This window comes from Balearica regulorum, chromosome 6 (assembly GCF_011004875.1).
Source record: "Balearica regulorum gibbericeps isolate bBalReg1 chromosome 6, bBalReg1.pri, whole genome shotgun sequence".
Lineage (NCBI taxonomy): Eukaryota > Metazoa > Chordata > Aves > Gruiformes > Gruidae > Balearica > Balearica regulorum.
Window position 1 is genome coordinate 21,866,547 of NC_046189.1, and position 15,143 is coordinate 21,881,689.

The 15,143-nt window shown below is 37.5% G+C and overlaps 1 protein-coding gene across 3 annotated transcripts in view; it reads left to right on the forward strand.

Moving 5' to 3' along the window:
• STK39 (serine/threonine kinase 39) overlaps window positions 1-15,143 on the forward strand; it is a 102,095-nt gene that overhangs the window by 10,811 nt on the left and 76,141 nt on the right. The window contains exon 2 of one of the 3 annotated variants that reach the window (XM_075756747.1): window positions 12,553-12,661. In XM_075756747.1, the coding sequence (XP_075612862.1) occupies window positions 12,647-12,661 (15 nt within the window). In that variant the 5' untranslated portion in view covers window positions 12,553-12,646. Of the gene's footprint in view, window positions 1-12,548; window positions 12,662-13,493; window positions 13,608-15,143 lie in introns of those variants that run through there. The other 2 variants (XM_075756749.1, XM_075756748.1) reach the window with 2 other exon arrangements.

Here is a 15,143-nt window from a genome sequence, read left to right on the forward strand (position 1 = left end):
TTAGGAAGCAACTCTAGCAAAAGTGTTATGCTAACAGAAAGGCAGATTTGGAGAATATTTGTGGATTACAAATTGATTCCACATTGGAATTTCACTAGTATCTTTGTTCTGTGAAGTCTGTAAGTTTCTGGTGAGATGGGAGTAGATAAGTGAAACAGTTAATGTTGGGGCCTTTACAATGTATTTGGGTTTTGAGTTTTACTTTGAACAAGATATATGTTAGTTCCTTGGACCACACAGCCTAGCTGTCGTTTTTTGAAAATATCAAAAGACTGGTCTGAGCCATAACATCTTTCAGGGATTAGAGCATGTTTCTGCTGGAGCAGAACTTCCAGTTCAGGTTCCTCCAAAAGGAGTTTATTTTGCACGCACAAGAGCCTCTCTGTAAAGCAAACTAAAGCTCTGTGAGGAAGATCAAGGAGAGGATCAGCAGCAATGAAGCTGGTGAAGGGTCTAGAGCCCAAGTCTGATGAGGAGCGGCTGAGGGAACTGGGGTTGTTTGGCCTGGAGAAAAGGAGCTTATCGCTCCCTACAACTACCTGAAAGGAGGTTGTAGCCAGGTGGGTGTTGGTCTCTTCCCCTAAGTAATAAGTGATAGGACAAGAGGAAATGGCCTCAAGTTGTGCCAGGGGAGGTTTAGATTGGATATTAGGAAAAATTTCTTCACCGAAAGGGTTGTCAATCATTGGAACAGGCTGCCCAGGAAAGTGGTTGAGTCACCGTCCCTGGAAGTATTTAAAAGATGTGTAGATGTGGTGGTTAGGTACATGATTTAGTGATGAATGTGGTAGTGCTAGGTTAACGGTTGGACTTGATGATCTTAAAGGTCTTTTCCGATCTTAAACGTCTTTTCCAATCTTAATGATTCTGTGATTCAACATTAATTTCAAAACCTCCCTGTTTGCTCTAAACCAAAATACAAATGTACGGCCAACCAAATGCTACTAAATGCAGGATGGTGCTCTTTTTTGAATTTCCCTCTAACTTCAATTTATCCTCTGTTGGTTATTTCTCTTTTTTCTGTTCTCTTGACGTTTTTAATTTCTCTTGTGTCTCAGGGGAGGCTTTGCTCTTGAGTAAGAACTGCATCCTAATACATGTATTTCTAAAGTGCATAGTTGGTCTTTTTAATACTTGAAGTATTACTGTGAAGTTTTTTCTGTGAAACTCATGTTGACTATTCACTCCAGGATAAAACTCTAGACCTTTGAAACAACAAATTCAGAGACAAAACTTCTAAGGGAAGAATGATGTCATCTTTCCTTTTCTCTTCTAGATAGCTTCTTTGGTTTAAACTGAGATTTATTACCCAATGTTGTTTTTGTTGTGCACCTGACTGAATGATAAGGAAGTTTATTTTAGCAGCTTTTCAAATGAATGCAGAGAAGAAGCTACATTTTTGTGGTGCATGTGTCTGAGTGAAGTGTTTATGCTTCTTCAGATCAATGAAGGAAAAATGAAATGCCCCTCCCTGCTGGTATGCTTTCTGGAGGGCTAATTAGGTAGAGGAGGATCTCTCAGATTTCTTGTAGAAACACGGTCTTCTACAAAAGCCCCGGATATCTTGCTTTTTATTTTTGATAATGGATAGTTTGAAGTGTGTGATTTTTTTTTTTATTTTTTCGTTTTTAAAAAAAGGCATTTAAAACTTATATTGTAAGCAATGATGTGAAAAATACACTTTTGGATTAACCCGGTAAGAGCAATTTTATTATTCTCCCAAAATGTGAGCCAAATTCACCTACTTTTATTAAACCCTGTATAAACAGAAACTGTCAAGACCTCTTACACTACTTTGATGTTTGTTTTTTTTTTTTCTTCTGTGTAACACTGTATGAATGATGAGAAAAAGTTTAAATTAAAAAAACCCGAACAAACAGTGAGACCTCTTAGGTCATTTCTGTAGTCTTTCACCTAACCACAGCAAGAAACTGTCCATTTTACACAGGTGTTCTTTTGTTTCGCTTTTGGTTCTGTGAATTTGATTGCAAGTTTTTGGTACAACTGTAAGTAAAAAAAAAAAAAAAATCCAAATGAAGAGGTTTACATTATTACCTGAAAATCTGACCTACATTGTGAGGATGAATGGATAGTAACACAACAGACAAAATTTTAGTGTAATAAATTCTTAAACCAAGTCATATCCTTCACTTTACCTCTTTTTCATAGCTTTTGTTGGGAAATGCAGAATGAATAGGGATTTGTTGCATTCATTCGTGTCAAGTACAGTACATCCATGTTTCTCCTTATCACGTGAGGGCCCCAGCGTGATTGTACAACAGGAGCTGACTCCTGCCTGCAGTGTGCCAACCGGGTGGCTGTGCAGCACAGCTGTGCTACCAACCGTGTCACAAGAGCAGCGGAAGCGTGGGTGCAAGTTCTTTGGCTGTTACTTTCTCTGTTCTTCTTCCCTGACAAATTTGCAGTGTGAGTGAAGTTGGATTCTTTTGTGTTTTGCAGGAAGCCAGTGCAGATATGATTACAAAACTAATGTTAATTGGGGAACGGCTTAGATGCCTCAGAGCTTTTCTTCCCTCTCTTCTGTATTGTGAGCTAGTTTAACAGATAATATGCTTACATATGTGCCATTATTACCTGTGGCTTGGTTCTTTTTTTTTGGTGGTCTTGAGAGTCCTTTCAGAGAACCTTTAAAGGTGATCCATGCTCCTGCCAGCGTATTGCTTTACATAATCTAACCTAATGGCAACCTAACAGAGTAGATCTTCCCTTTTTTCCCCTAGATGCTAGGCTCGAATGGATTTATTTAGTTAATTGTTTTTCACTGTGCCCAAAGAAAAATATTCCTTTAAATCTGTTTAAGTAATGGACTGTCATGCATAATGGTACTCATTGTTCAATGGCACACATTTCTTCTAGACCATAAGTTTGATGAATTCACAAGTTGCCTCCCACTTTCCTATCAGTATGTAAAAGTATTTTAGGCATTCGTTAGGTGAGTACAGCTAAGAAACTTCTTTGCTTTCTGACTTGATACATGCTTGGCGATACACCATTTTTTTCCTGTTCTGCAACTTTAGTAAATTAGAGTAAAATTAATATTGAAATGGAGTATAGTTTATTTTACTCTTACGCATAACACTTTGTTTCACTTTTTTCTTTTTAAAAATGGCAGCTTATATGGAGGGTTACGTGATTGAGAAGAGAGATCATTCCAGGAATATAACTTGACTTTTCACTGCTAAGTTCAGTTTCATACTCTTTAGTTCATTAAGCTCTTAAAATGCAGTACTCTATATTACTTTATAATCATAACCTTGGAAAAATGATAATGAAGGGAGTATAGGTTGACTAGGCATATAAAGTGATGATAAGATATCCCAAGCAGACCTGAAAGCCATGGGACTTTTGAGGAAAACGTACGTTCTGCAAACTGGAACAGATACTTTCTTTGCATTTCACGTTTGCCCATTCAAAATGATATATTGTAGATTTTAAGTAGCATATTTTACGAGAAATTCAGTGTGTTTTGGGGTGATAAGTGAATGTTTTTAGCTTGTTTACTTGTTTGTTTTAGGTTTAGCTGTATTAAGTTGTCTATGTGTGTTGGTTGTTCCCCCTCATACCCTTCTTTTTTAGCACATGTGAGCAGGATAATTTTGTGATGTGTAAGAAGTTCCACAACAGAGAATAACATCTATTTACTCCCAAGAATCTGTTAATCAAGCTTACCAGTTGTCACCCGACACTAGGGACAGGCAGGTTCTTTTAGGGATCCTTGGCAGAATGATGATGGCACTAAAATGTAGTTACAATTAAAACCTTATGTTCTTAACAAGTTATTATGATTAGTATAGCACAGAATTTATGATCAGAATGGCACAGGATTTCTACAAGCAGAATCAGTATAGTACAATTTATAAGTAGTGTAATATGGAATTTATAATATGACTTAACTTATGATTTCTAATAATCTAGATCCTAACTTAACTTACGCTTTCTAAACACCTAAGTAATACAGAATTTATAATACAACTTAACTTATTATTTCTAATCACCTGGACTCTCTGCAGATCCGGTCAAATCTTAGTACATGATTTGCCATATCAATATAACAATAATAATCTAGACTCAAATAATTTAAAAGCATATGAGTCAGTCCTCAGAGGAAGCAGATGATGGTGGAGGCATCCCTGACCACCAGGTGAGATGAGTCTCACTGTCCAGCAGTAGTTCCGGACCAAGTTCCTCACTTAAAACTTGTAACTGCTTGATTTTATGGAAATAAAGTGCTCTGTGTGCTGGGATGGGATCACCACCACTGAGTTGGCTGGGTGCCTGGGACCTTCAAGGCCGGTAAAACAGGGAGTAATTGGCCTGGCTCCCAGGAATCTTGAGGCAGTAGGGAGGGGAAGGAGAAATCTGTTTGGTTTGTTTAATTGTTTCATAGGACCTTCAGGGCCTGATAATGAGGGGAAAGGGAATGAATATGCGACCTGCTCAGTCTCAGAGAGTGGCCGCTTGCCTTATAAAATGGTGTTAGTTATGCTAACCACATTACCAGGGGTCAGGCGAAGGGGGTATCGGTCACACCAGTTTTATCCTGACACCTCCACAAGGCAGATTCCAATTCTGATGGCTGCAAATTCTGAAATAGTGGTGATTGTGGATTTTTTTTTTATATACACTTTTTTCACTTAAAAATAACACTTCTTATGAAGGTACTTGATATGTGGAGCAGAGCAAAAAGAATTTAATCTTGGGTAGTGTTTATAATACGGGCTTTGCCTAGACAATCTAATTTGGGTTGCTATAGTTCCCTTTCAACTTCTCTATTTAGACAACTCATCCATTTTAAATGACAAGTCAGGGAGAAGATGACACCTGCTGAAAGTGGACTGCTTTTGTTTAGGTTTTCCTTACCTGCTGTGCTGCTGAAATTTCCTTGGTGTGGATTGGTAACGAATGGGAAGATGCTTTTATACCAGATCCGGAAATATACCAGGCTCCCTGTGAGCTCCACCACTAGCATGTAAGAGGACTCAAGGCCATCGAGTACTTAGTTAAAAGATAATTTTGATGATGACACACATAGATGGGCATTAAACTGCCTGGATGTTTGGCATCACTCCATTTTGCTTTTCAACACATCTGTGCCTTTCTTTCATTGTCAAGTGCCGTAGTATGTTTGAAGTATGTGCAGCTTCCTATTCAAAGGCAATAGGAGAAGCATTGTGGTTACTGTCTTGTTTCTGATGCACTTCTAAATTTGATCCTTAGCTTCGTTAGCACCTTATCTTACCCAAAAGACTTGAATTCCTTTGTAGGTACCTTCTTAAAAAAAGTGCAGGAACGTGTGGGTTTGTTGTTTGTTGGTGGTTTTGGTTTTTTTTTTTTGGTCATGTGCCTTATTTTATTTTTGTGATTGATAAGGCTAAAAGTTTTCCAGTGGTGAAATGGCAGGGCTGTCAGGTAAGTTGCTAACCATGTGTTCTGCTGTTTTGTTGTCACTTTGTACACTAATCATGATAGCACAGGGGGATAAAACCATGTTCTGCATTAAATATAATATATTGGGTTAGAAAACTGGTAAGGGAGCTGGGATACTGACTGTCTTACTACTGTAGCTTCAAACACAAGACTGTGTGCAATATGTGCAATATGGTATGGGGTAACAGGATCTATTTCTGTAGTAGCAAGGCACGGCTTTATTTCTTTTGAGCTTCAACAGAACGTGTGATCTTGGTCCACCAAAAAGTTATTGTTTCTCCCATGTGCTTAATAAACACAGTGGCTATATTTTTGTGGTTCATTTATTTCACTTGTTTCAACAGAGTTGCACTAAATAAAGCATATCTGACAAAGAAAAAAAGAAATCTCGCAGGCTGGTGTTTCATATCAGTACTTGTCGGTCTCTGTTGAGAGAGCCAGGATGGGAACAGAGGAAGAGGGCCAGTTTGAGGTGGAAGGAGGTAGTGGGCATAGTCTCTGTTTTTTCTTTCCTCCCTTTCCAAACTGTGTGCTTATTGCCAGGTTTACATGAATGCACCAAACGCAGTTAATGGTCATCCTTGGACTTTCCAATCTGATCTTGGTGTCTTGATGGCATTGTACCAAGCTGACACGTGCTGAGCTCTGTATGGCCTTAGGCAGAAGTCTCCTTACCAAGAAAATGTTTGAAAGCAAAATGCCGTCACTTAGGCTGATACTTTATTTCAAAGCTGAACAGTCATTACTAAATAAACCTATGTGTAATCTAAATATATCTGGTTTCACTTTCTAGCCACAGATTTTTTTTTCCATGCCTTTGTCAGTCAGAGTAGAGCTCTCTTAAAATTCTTTTAACCATGACTGGTGGTGATCCGTGATTATTCTTCAGACAAGACAGACATTTTAGAAGAGTTCCTGCAACATAGTGTGTCTGGGCTGATTGGTGAAGGAAAGGATGACTTTTACATTTTCCAGATCATTGGTATAGGTTCTGTACTTTCTTGTACAGTATTGATTTGTCTTATTTCCTGAATAATTAGTTTGTGATTCGTAGTTACTTGCTGTACTCTCGTGCTAGGAACTTCTGTGTTCAGGAAGGTAGATTCCTGTTCTCATGTCCTTTTGGCAGAAGAATTTCTTTATTCTGTTCTGCAGATTTGACAGGGAAGGAGTTGTAACATAGTACTGCATAGCAAACCTCAAAATATTTCCTATAATTTATCTAGCCAAAATAACTGATATAACCAGTCCTTTTACTATTTTAGTGAAAGTAGGGGAAAATAAGATTGTTCAAAAAGCCTAGTCATTCCCTCCTGCCCCTGTTTTTCTTGTATGTGGGATTTTATTGCTGATTATGAATTCACCTACCTTTTTTTTTTTTTTCTGCATGGAGAATATGATGTCTCGTTAATGCTGAATTTTGCTGTATCTTACCCTTAGTACAGGGTGGCTCAACGCTTGCATAGAAAATCTCTTGTAGATTTTCTATAATGCATAATAATTTTGATGTGGACATTTAGGCTACTTCTCTAAGACTTTAGTGGGGTCACAGAAGTATTTGTAGACCTTTATCATCTTAGGAGAGTTTTTTCTGGATTATTTATGCAACGTGCTTTTGAAAAGTAGTATGGGATAAGCTAGACCTCAGAGACTGTGTAAGCTACTCTCCCATAAAAAGGTAAATACAACAACTGAATAACCCAGGGATTCTATAGCCATAATGATGGTGGTTTTAAATGTCCAAATGCAGAACAAATTAATTTTGTATAGCTCCATGAAGATTTAATGAGATTAATTGTTGAATGATGAAAATGCAGAAGTAGCAGTTCTATGTAAAAGGGCGTAGATTTCATAGAACACTAGTGTATTTTAAGTGAACTATGTCATAATCCTAATGGTTAGGATAAACAAACAAGTATCCAAGTGAGTTATAAGGGGAGAGATTTGATCCCAGCATGAATTAAGAACACAAAGTGGGCAGGAATTGTTAGTAAATTGTATTTATGTGGTTATCCTAAAGTTCCTAAGAACACAGGTGTTTATGTTGAGTGAAGATGGAGAGAGAAATTGTAAGTTCATTTTCTGTGAAGAAATTAAGTTTCAGAAAGTTTTTTAGATTTTAGTATGATGATCTAAAATGAGCTTTAATCAACTGATTTATAACTTATTTTTAATCAATGGAAGAAATATGAAAGAAAATTAGTAATAATGAGAGATCTGTAGAGTATTGTGGGGTAAAAGCTAGAAACTGAAAGAAATTAAGGGTTCTTTCTTCTCTGTTTCTTAACTGAAAGTGACTTTGCCACCAACAGGATTGATTCTTTTGAGACTGAAGAGACTAGTTCTGCGCAATGCTGCCATGGAATATGTTGAGATACTCATCAGTTCATAGCACATATGTAGTAATGCTGGAAATATGCTGCACAATATTGTATGCAATACACAACATAGCTGTCAAAGCTTGTATATAAGCACAGATGCTTTGTATGTTACATAAAAAACCCCCACGTGTTTTTATGAGTGGAAACCTGAGCTAGATTGCATTTGTGCAGGCACAGTTTGCGTGCACAAGTGCATCCTGCACTATGCAAAAGGAATCCTGCAGTTACTTTGTGTATGAGCTGCATGAAAGAATTACCTGGGGGACTCTCTTCTTCAGAACTGGACTGTCTGAAAGATTAAATAAATATACTTTCATAGCTGCTTCATCCATTTTCATAGATTTTGTTCTATTTAGTACTGACTTCTTTTACAGACAGTTACAATTTAGTTGTGGATTTCAGGCTGACTTAAAATTTGTGTGCACTAATCAGCTACCTGTAATAGGATGTTTCTGTATGTTGGGGGGACCAGAAGAGGTGTGTAAAAATACAGACGGTATAGATCGGTATGTAAGAGTTTGTATAGATTCTGAGATAAGTATTTAGTGTTCTCTGATTACAACTGCTGTCTAACCCTTCAGATACTTAGTTAACAAAAAGCTTACCATTACCAACAAACTACATCCTCTTCAGAGATTAGGTAGAAGAACTATGAGGTTGAAGAAAGTGTCTTTGAGTAGAGTGCCTGAAGGGACCTAATGAATGCAGAAATCTTTAAGAGAGATTTGTGTTGGAATACTGTAGAGTAACACTGAGCTATAAAAAAAAGACTTGGTAAATCATTATGGGGTAATGAGGTTACTGACTTTTGTTGTTGTTGAGAAGAAGAAGATTGAAAGGAATAGTTCTAGATCTATTTTGAATGGAGTTACTGCTCCGTGATGAATGAGTGGAAAGTGTCAGGCCTTTATATGTAACAGGGAATAAATGAAGTGTCACATGCTTGTATGAAGAAGGATGTGTGGATGTGCGATGTGTGAGTGATACGGTCCAGCCATCTCACCTCGCTGTCTGCCTTTTTGAGACTTAAATAGTGGAGGGTAGATAAAACTAAAATGTTAGTGTCAGTTGTTGATCACACTTGTTCAAAGATCCTTCTTCTCTTTACCTGGACGAGTATTTGTGTTTGTGGGGTTTTCATGCACTTTCTATGAAGAATCTGCAAAGTGGAAAGCAGAAAACTGCTGATAGGTTATATTCTTTCAGAAGTGAAGTGTAATAGCTGTTGAGAAGGTTTCTGTTGCATGAGCCCAAATAGTTAAAAGCAATTCTAATGGCTCTGCTGCACTGAGGGCAGGATGGTAGGCAGTGCATGATTCATAGCATGAAGGAACAGGTTGGCTGCAAGGGCATGCTTACACTAGAGAAAAGAATGGCAGCAAAAAACATGAGGACAAGATGAAACTCTATGACTTAATGCCTACTACTCCCATTTCACAACAGGCAACTTGATGTGGACTGAAATTGTGTTATTTCACTGCTAACTTTTGAAATTGTCAAAGAGAACTTGTCTGCAGCAGGAGAACAACCTTTCCAGTAGTGGAAACCCCCCGATCTTTCTCACAAAGTGGGTTTTTTGAGTCTGACCACTGGTAATCCTTTGTTTTGTTTTCCTGCAGGAGACAGCTGGATGTAAAGGCTTCATAGTTTATCCAGCCTGAGCTTTCATTATATTAGATCAGTTTTCTAAATAGAGACTGGATGCTAAAACCACTCTGTGCTTTAGTTGTGGTGTAGTTAGTATATTCTCCACTGTGAGGGTTAAGTTTTGAAAGACTTGTAAGGTTCAGCATACCTGAAGAAGTCATGCCTTCTGACGAGGAATTGCTAACTGTACTCTATTCTCTGCAATCATTTTCTGTGACCTTAATTTGTTATGCTAAATGGTTGTCTGTGGTGATTTTGTTTCACTGTATGATAGTGTATTACTTGTATAGTCTGTTGTCTCTCAACCGAAATGCTTATCTGAGTAGTCCTGTTTTATAACAGCTACTTCTCTGGAACAGTTCACATTTCTACATGTTTAGTAGACTAGAGAAGGGCATCTCTTTATTGACACAAAAGGAGTCTTCTGATGAGGTGAGAAAGCTGCAGATTTTCCTCATCTTTATCCTCAGTTGTTCACCTTGCAAGCCAGAGGAGGACAGGGGAATATCTTTTAAGAGGAAGGAGGTGTATAGCCATTAAGTGCCTGGCTCCTACTTCAGTACTTGAAACTACTTTTTCAAATGGATTTTATATGTAGGTCCCACTGAGAATGCATGCTGCACAGATGGCCTTTATTATCAAAATGCTCCATTGCGTAGAGTATTCAAAAGGCAGGAGAAAGAAGAAACCAAGGTGGATTTGCTTTATTCTAAACATAGCAAGCTTTTTGCATTGTCAGTGCATCATATTCTTATGGTGAAGAATATCCCAATGCAAGTCATCTCTGTGTGAGGAGAAAACACAGGGAAATGCACTGACAGGCTTTTCATATAAACAAACTTCAAGCTCTAGTTTATGTCCTAAAATCTCACATCTCATCCTTTTTTAGTATGCAAAAGAGGAAAAGATCTTCAACTTGTGCATAAGGATAGCTCAAGGTTAGTCTTACAATCAAGAGTTTTTAAATAGTAGTAAGCATATAGTCTTTGGTTTGGGGTCTCAGAGAACTTCAGCAAGTGATATAGTGGAGTAGGGTCAGGGATGTGATAGGCCTTTTTTTGTAATTTAATTTTTCCAAAATTTTTTTAAGTCTTATTTACTGTCATTTAACTTGAGGAAACAGTCAGTATTTCATCCTGACATTGGCCGAATAATTTTTCTGTGTGCTGCTTCTGTTTGTCCTTTACGTGGCCTTTGTATATGAATCTGTTTTGAAAGTGAAGATCTGGTTGTTTCCTACAAGTAGATAAAACTACTGGGCATAGATAAAGACACATCAAGGAAAATCTTCCTCTCTGTTCCTGTATCCTTAATAGCTAGAAATTTGGTTTCTTCCCCCACCGCAACCTAGAGTTGCGTATCCAAAGTAACGAGAGGATTCGTGTCTTGATGTCTGCGGAATGAGAACTTCATTAAAGTGATGTAGATGAATCTTAATTGAGCTGAATTGTGCTGACTTGGTGGTTCCTTCCTTGGGATGTCTTATTTAATTTTTAAAATCTCTCTTAATTCTTTTATTACTTACATTATTGGAATTTTTAAAGGCTTTGTTCTGTAAGCAGACAGAACAGGACATGTCAATATTTGTCTGTGACCGCATCCTGCAAAAACATGACTAGTTAGTCCTGTTGAGATTTTTTTTTTTTTTAAGATGAGCTCAGAATTTTGTAATTAAATTCATACACTGAGTTAAAAATCTTTGTGATTTGAGTGAAAATGTCATGTGAACAAACAATATATGAAAATAGCTAAGCAAATAGCAATTAAAACACTGACAGTAACTTTCAGTCATGAGGTATTGTTGGTGCTGTTTTCAGATGTGCAGAGGGAAAGGCTCTCAATTGTTCTTAAGTCTGCTGGTAACTGAATCCACATTTGTAGAGCTTGACAACAACAGGCTTTTTGTTCACAATTTGTATTCATCTAGGACATGCCAATTACTGAGCATAAATAGAACATAGCGTATTAGCAGTCCGATATAAGATGTTGCTCAATTCATGACTTACCAGAAATCCATAATTTATATTAAAATAGTTAGAATTACAGGTAGAAACTACTTGTTGGGGGATTTTTGATTTCTGCATGAATGAGCACAATGTAATTACTTTGAGGAAGCATACACTGCTGTATTTGATGTGGCAGCAACATGTGCAACCTGGGCAAAACTCTTTCTGAATATTACTTGCAGTCATTTCATTAATTTAGTGAGGCAATACTGACTAGGGCAAAGCCAGTGGGTACTTGATAAAAGAAGCAACAAGACTTTTTACTCCTGTTGTTTGCAAATAAAGCATACTAAAGAAAATTATTCTAATGCTTTCCCCAAAATATGTCAAATTCCACCAGGCTATGTTATCAGTGTCGTTGTATCACCATATGTGATTTCCACATCAAGTAAGCATGACTGACTTTCTCTGCTGGGCCATTCAGCAATGTACATCATCTTCTTGTTGGTGTGATACTTGTGCCTCCCGCATTCTTTACAAGAATCAGCATGCTTTTTGTAGGATGTTACCCTAATCACGATGAATTAGCAGGAGCACAGGTGAATCTCTAGAAGATTTGGCATGTACAATTTTACTGATAACTTTTCTGTTCATTGCGTAGTGGGAACAAAACCCTGGTTAAACAGAGACTGATCTGAAAGAACAGAAAGAAATAACATTTGATAAAGCACACACTCCCAGCGTGCCCACCCCCCAATTTTTTTTATTGTGTAAACTGTGCAATGTTCCTGATTAAAACAGAAGTGTCCAAAGAAGAAAGTGTAATGGTTCCCAAACTATATGAAATGCATTGAGGTGGTGGATGTGACTTGATAAATGAGCGCATCATTTGAAGTTGTTGGCTTGGGAATTTTTTGTGGTGTATGGAACAGAAACTTTGAGGTTTTTCTTCTCCATTTGAGAAGTGTGCAAGCTATCTTGCTAGTGGAAAGGTATGCATGTGGGGAAAGCAGTGAAAAAAGATGAACAGCAGATTAAGTTCTTTGTCACTGTGGGGTTCTTATGTTGGTCACTGGTTTAAACTCCTGTTGTATTGATACTGTGTTCCTTTTCTGCCCTTTTTCAGGTAGCGGTGCTACAGCAGTTGTCCAAGCAGCGCTATGCAAACCCAGGCAAGAACGCGTAGCAATAAAGAGGATCAACTTAGAAAAATGCCAAACCAGTATGGATGAATTACTTGTAAGTAAATCAGAGGGGAACATATTGCATGGAAACTTATATTCTGTTTTGATTTTGGCTTTTGCTTGGTCCAAGAGTGAGGGTAGAATTTTTATGCACGATAATAGTGAGAAAAGGATTTGAAAATAATCTGAAAGAAGTATACCCTTCCCCTAAAAATATATTTTACTAATGTATATTTTCTAATGATACTTAAACAAGAAGTACAAATTTGAATCTTGGGGTAACCGAGTGTTGAGAACTGTGGGAAGACCCCTACCCCTTGCTTTCTGGAGATTTGATTTTCAAGAGATTCCTGTCCAATTGTCTGTCTTCTCTTAATACTGAGGAAAGATGTATTTTCCTTTGGTTAAGCACTGATTGAAAATGTAAAAGCAAAATTTAGTAGGTCTCCTTAAAATGTCTAAAGCACCAAAACATGGCAAAAACTAGTTGGATCATTTTGTAATGATAATTTTTGAGGGGAAAAATAGGAATAGCTACACTGCCACCTAAACAAGGAAACTCTTGTTAAAGCTAATAGCACACGTTTATTCGATAGGCCATAACAAGCCATTTGAGGAATGCTGTTTGTTTGGGTCACTTATCAGAGGAGGAAGGGACCTGTAAGAGGCCCTTTATAAAAGGCAAGAGCTTTTCCTTTGCATTGGTTATGGCAATCCAGACCAAGTTGCAAAGAACTGGTAAAAATCAAAACCTATTGCTTTCTAATGCTCCTGGTCAGGTGCTTATAATACTAATGTGTATTTATGTATAGGCAGCATAACAAGAGTTGAAGAACACGAAGCTATTCTAAAAGTGAGAACACTCTCTTCTGTTCCACAGGTTATACTACTGCCTAGAGACTGTGGGCTTTTTCTAATGCAGAAATTCCTGCCTCTGAAGGAAATGATCTCCTCAGCAGGGAATTGCCAGTACAAAAGATATCTTGAATTTGATACAGAGGGTATGGTCCATGCAGTTTCTTCAGACAAAATGGCTTATTTACAGTGGAGGACCCACAATGCTCTTCCCCTGGTGATTGATAGCATTCACCTTCAGTTTACATAACAGCTTGTATGGGACGTTGTTGTGTTTTTTAAAAGAGGGTTGTGGTAGTGGAAGCTACCTCTGAGGTAGTGAGACTTCTGTCGACTAAAAACTCAATAAATTCTGAACTGTGTTTAGAAAGAGAACAGCCCAAGGTGAGATGCTGTGCATGATGTATTAACATCTACAGCCCATAAAGAACACTTCTATAAAACCAGAAATACTAATCATTCTAATATATGGTCAAAATTTAATCTTTTTGATTAGAATTTTAACTAATAATGGGAATTAAGAATTAAAAAGTTATGACAAATAAAATCAGACAAAACTGCCAAAAAATCTGCAAGAGAGATCTAGGTGGTTTAGAGAAATGACTGCAGTTAGTTACCTGCTTGTACAAAGTTGCCTTACCAAGTGCTTGAGTATCTTTACTGCTGACATGCCTCCACTGTCTGCCAAATGAGGCAATAGGTCTTGAATTTTTGGTCCCATTTTGTGTTCTTCTGGTACGAAGACAACTGTCCATACCATCTTTTTTATTTTTTAACATAAGTCAATTTTTGTTTTTCTGTGTTCAGATTTTGTGTTTCTTTTATTTGTTGATCTGTTTTGATCTGAACATAAGTTCTGGCTTTCTGAGTTCTTGGTTAGGAGGATTAAAAAAAAAAAAGAAAGGCCATGTATGATTCCTTGTATTTTTATATGTGCATGCACACATGTGCATGCATACCCATACATAATTAATTCTTTTTTTTTCCTGTGAGGAAAAGTATACTTTCTCCGATTCGGTTCTAATAGATTTAAAAATTTTGTTTAAAAAATAGAGATGTTATTGTGGAAAAGGGCATCATTGACCTTCAAAACTCTTGTTAGAACTGTACTAGCATTTTTTATTTCAGTTGCTAATATTTAGAATGCTCTTGCGTTTTGGGTTTTTTAACACTGTTTTTGAGTCTGCTCAGTTTTCAATCACTTATTCTTCTGATCAAACAGTTTACAGTGACATAGGGATGTTCTAAAACTCTGTCTGCCCTCTGAACATGCTGTTTTGTAAAATCCTCTGCTGAGTGCTTATGGATGGTGTGCAAAGGCACCCTTGACAAATTCTCAGCTGTGTAGCCTTCAGAGAAGTGGAAAATGTAGCAAGCCTGGTGCCCACATAAGCAGACTTAGGATTTGGGCCAGTGTCAATTAAAATAGAAAGGCAGTGGGGGAGGGAGGTTAAGTAACGCTAAGGTTACACAAACTGCCAAACTCCTGAAATTCAATACTCCATTTCCTGCAATGTCCTGTGTTCTCACTATTGTAAGCTAAATGTAACTTAACCCCATGAGCCAAGGAAAAAGTTCCTGTCCTTAGTATTGTCCTGACTGGGTATCTTCCTCCATTCCCTTACCTCCATTTTTTAAAAACAAACAAAAAACTCAACACCACAAACCAAAGAATATTCTAT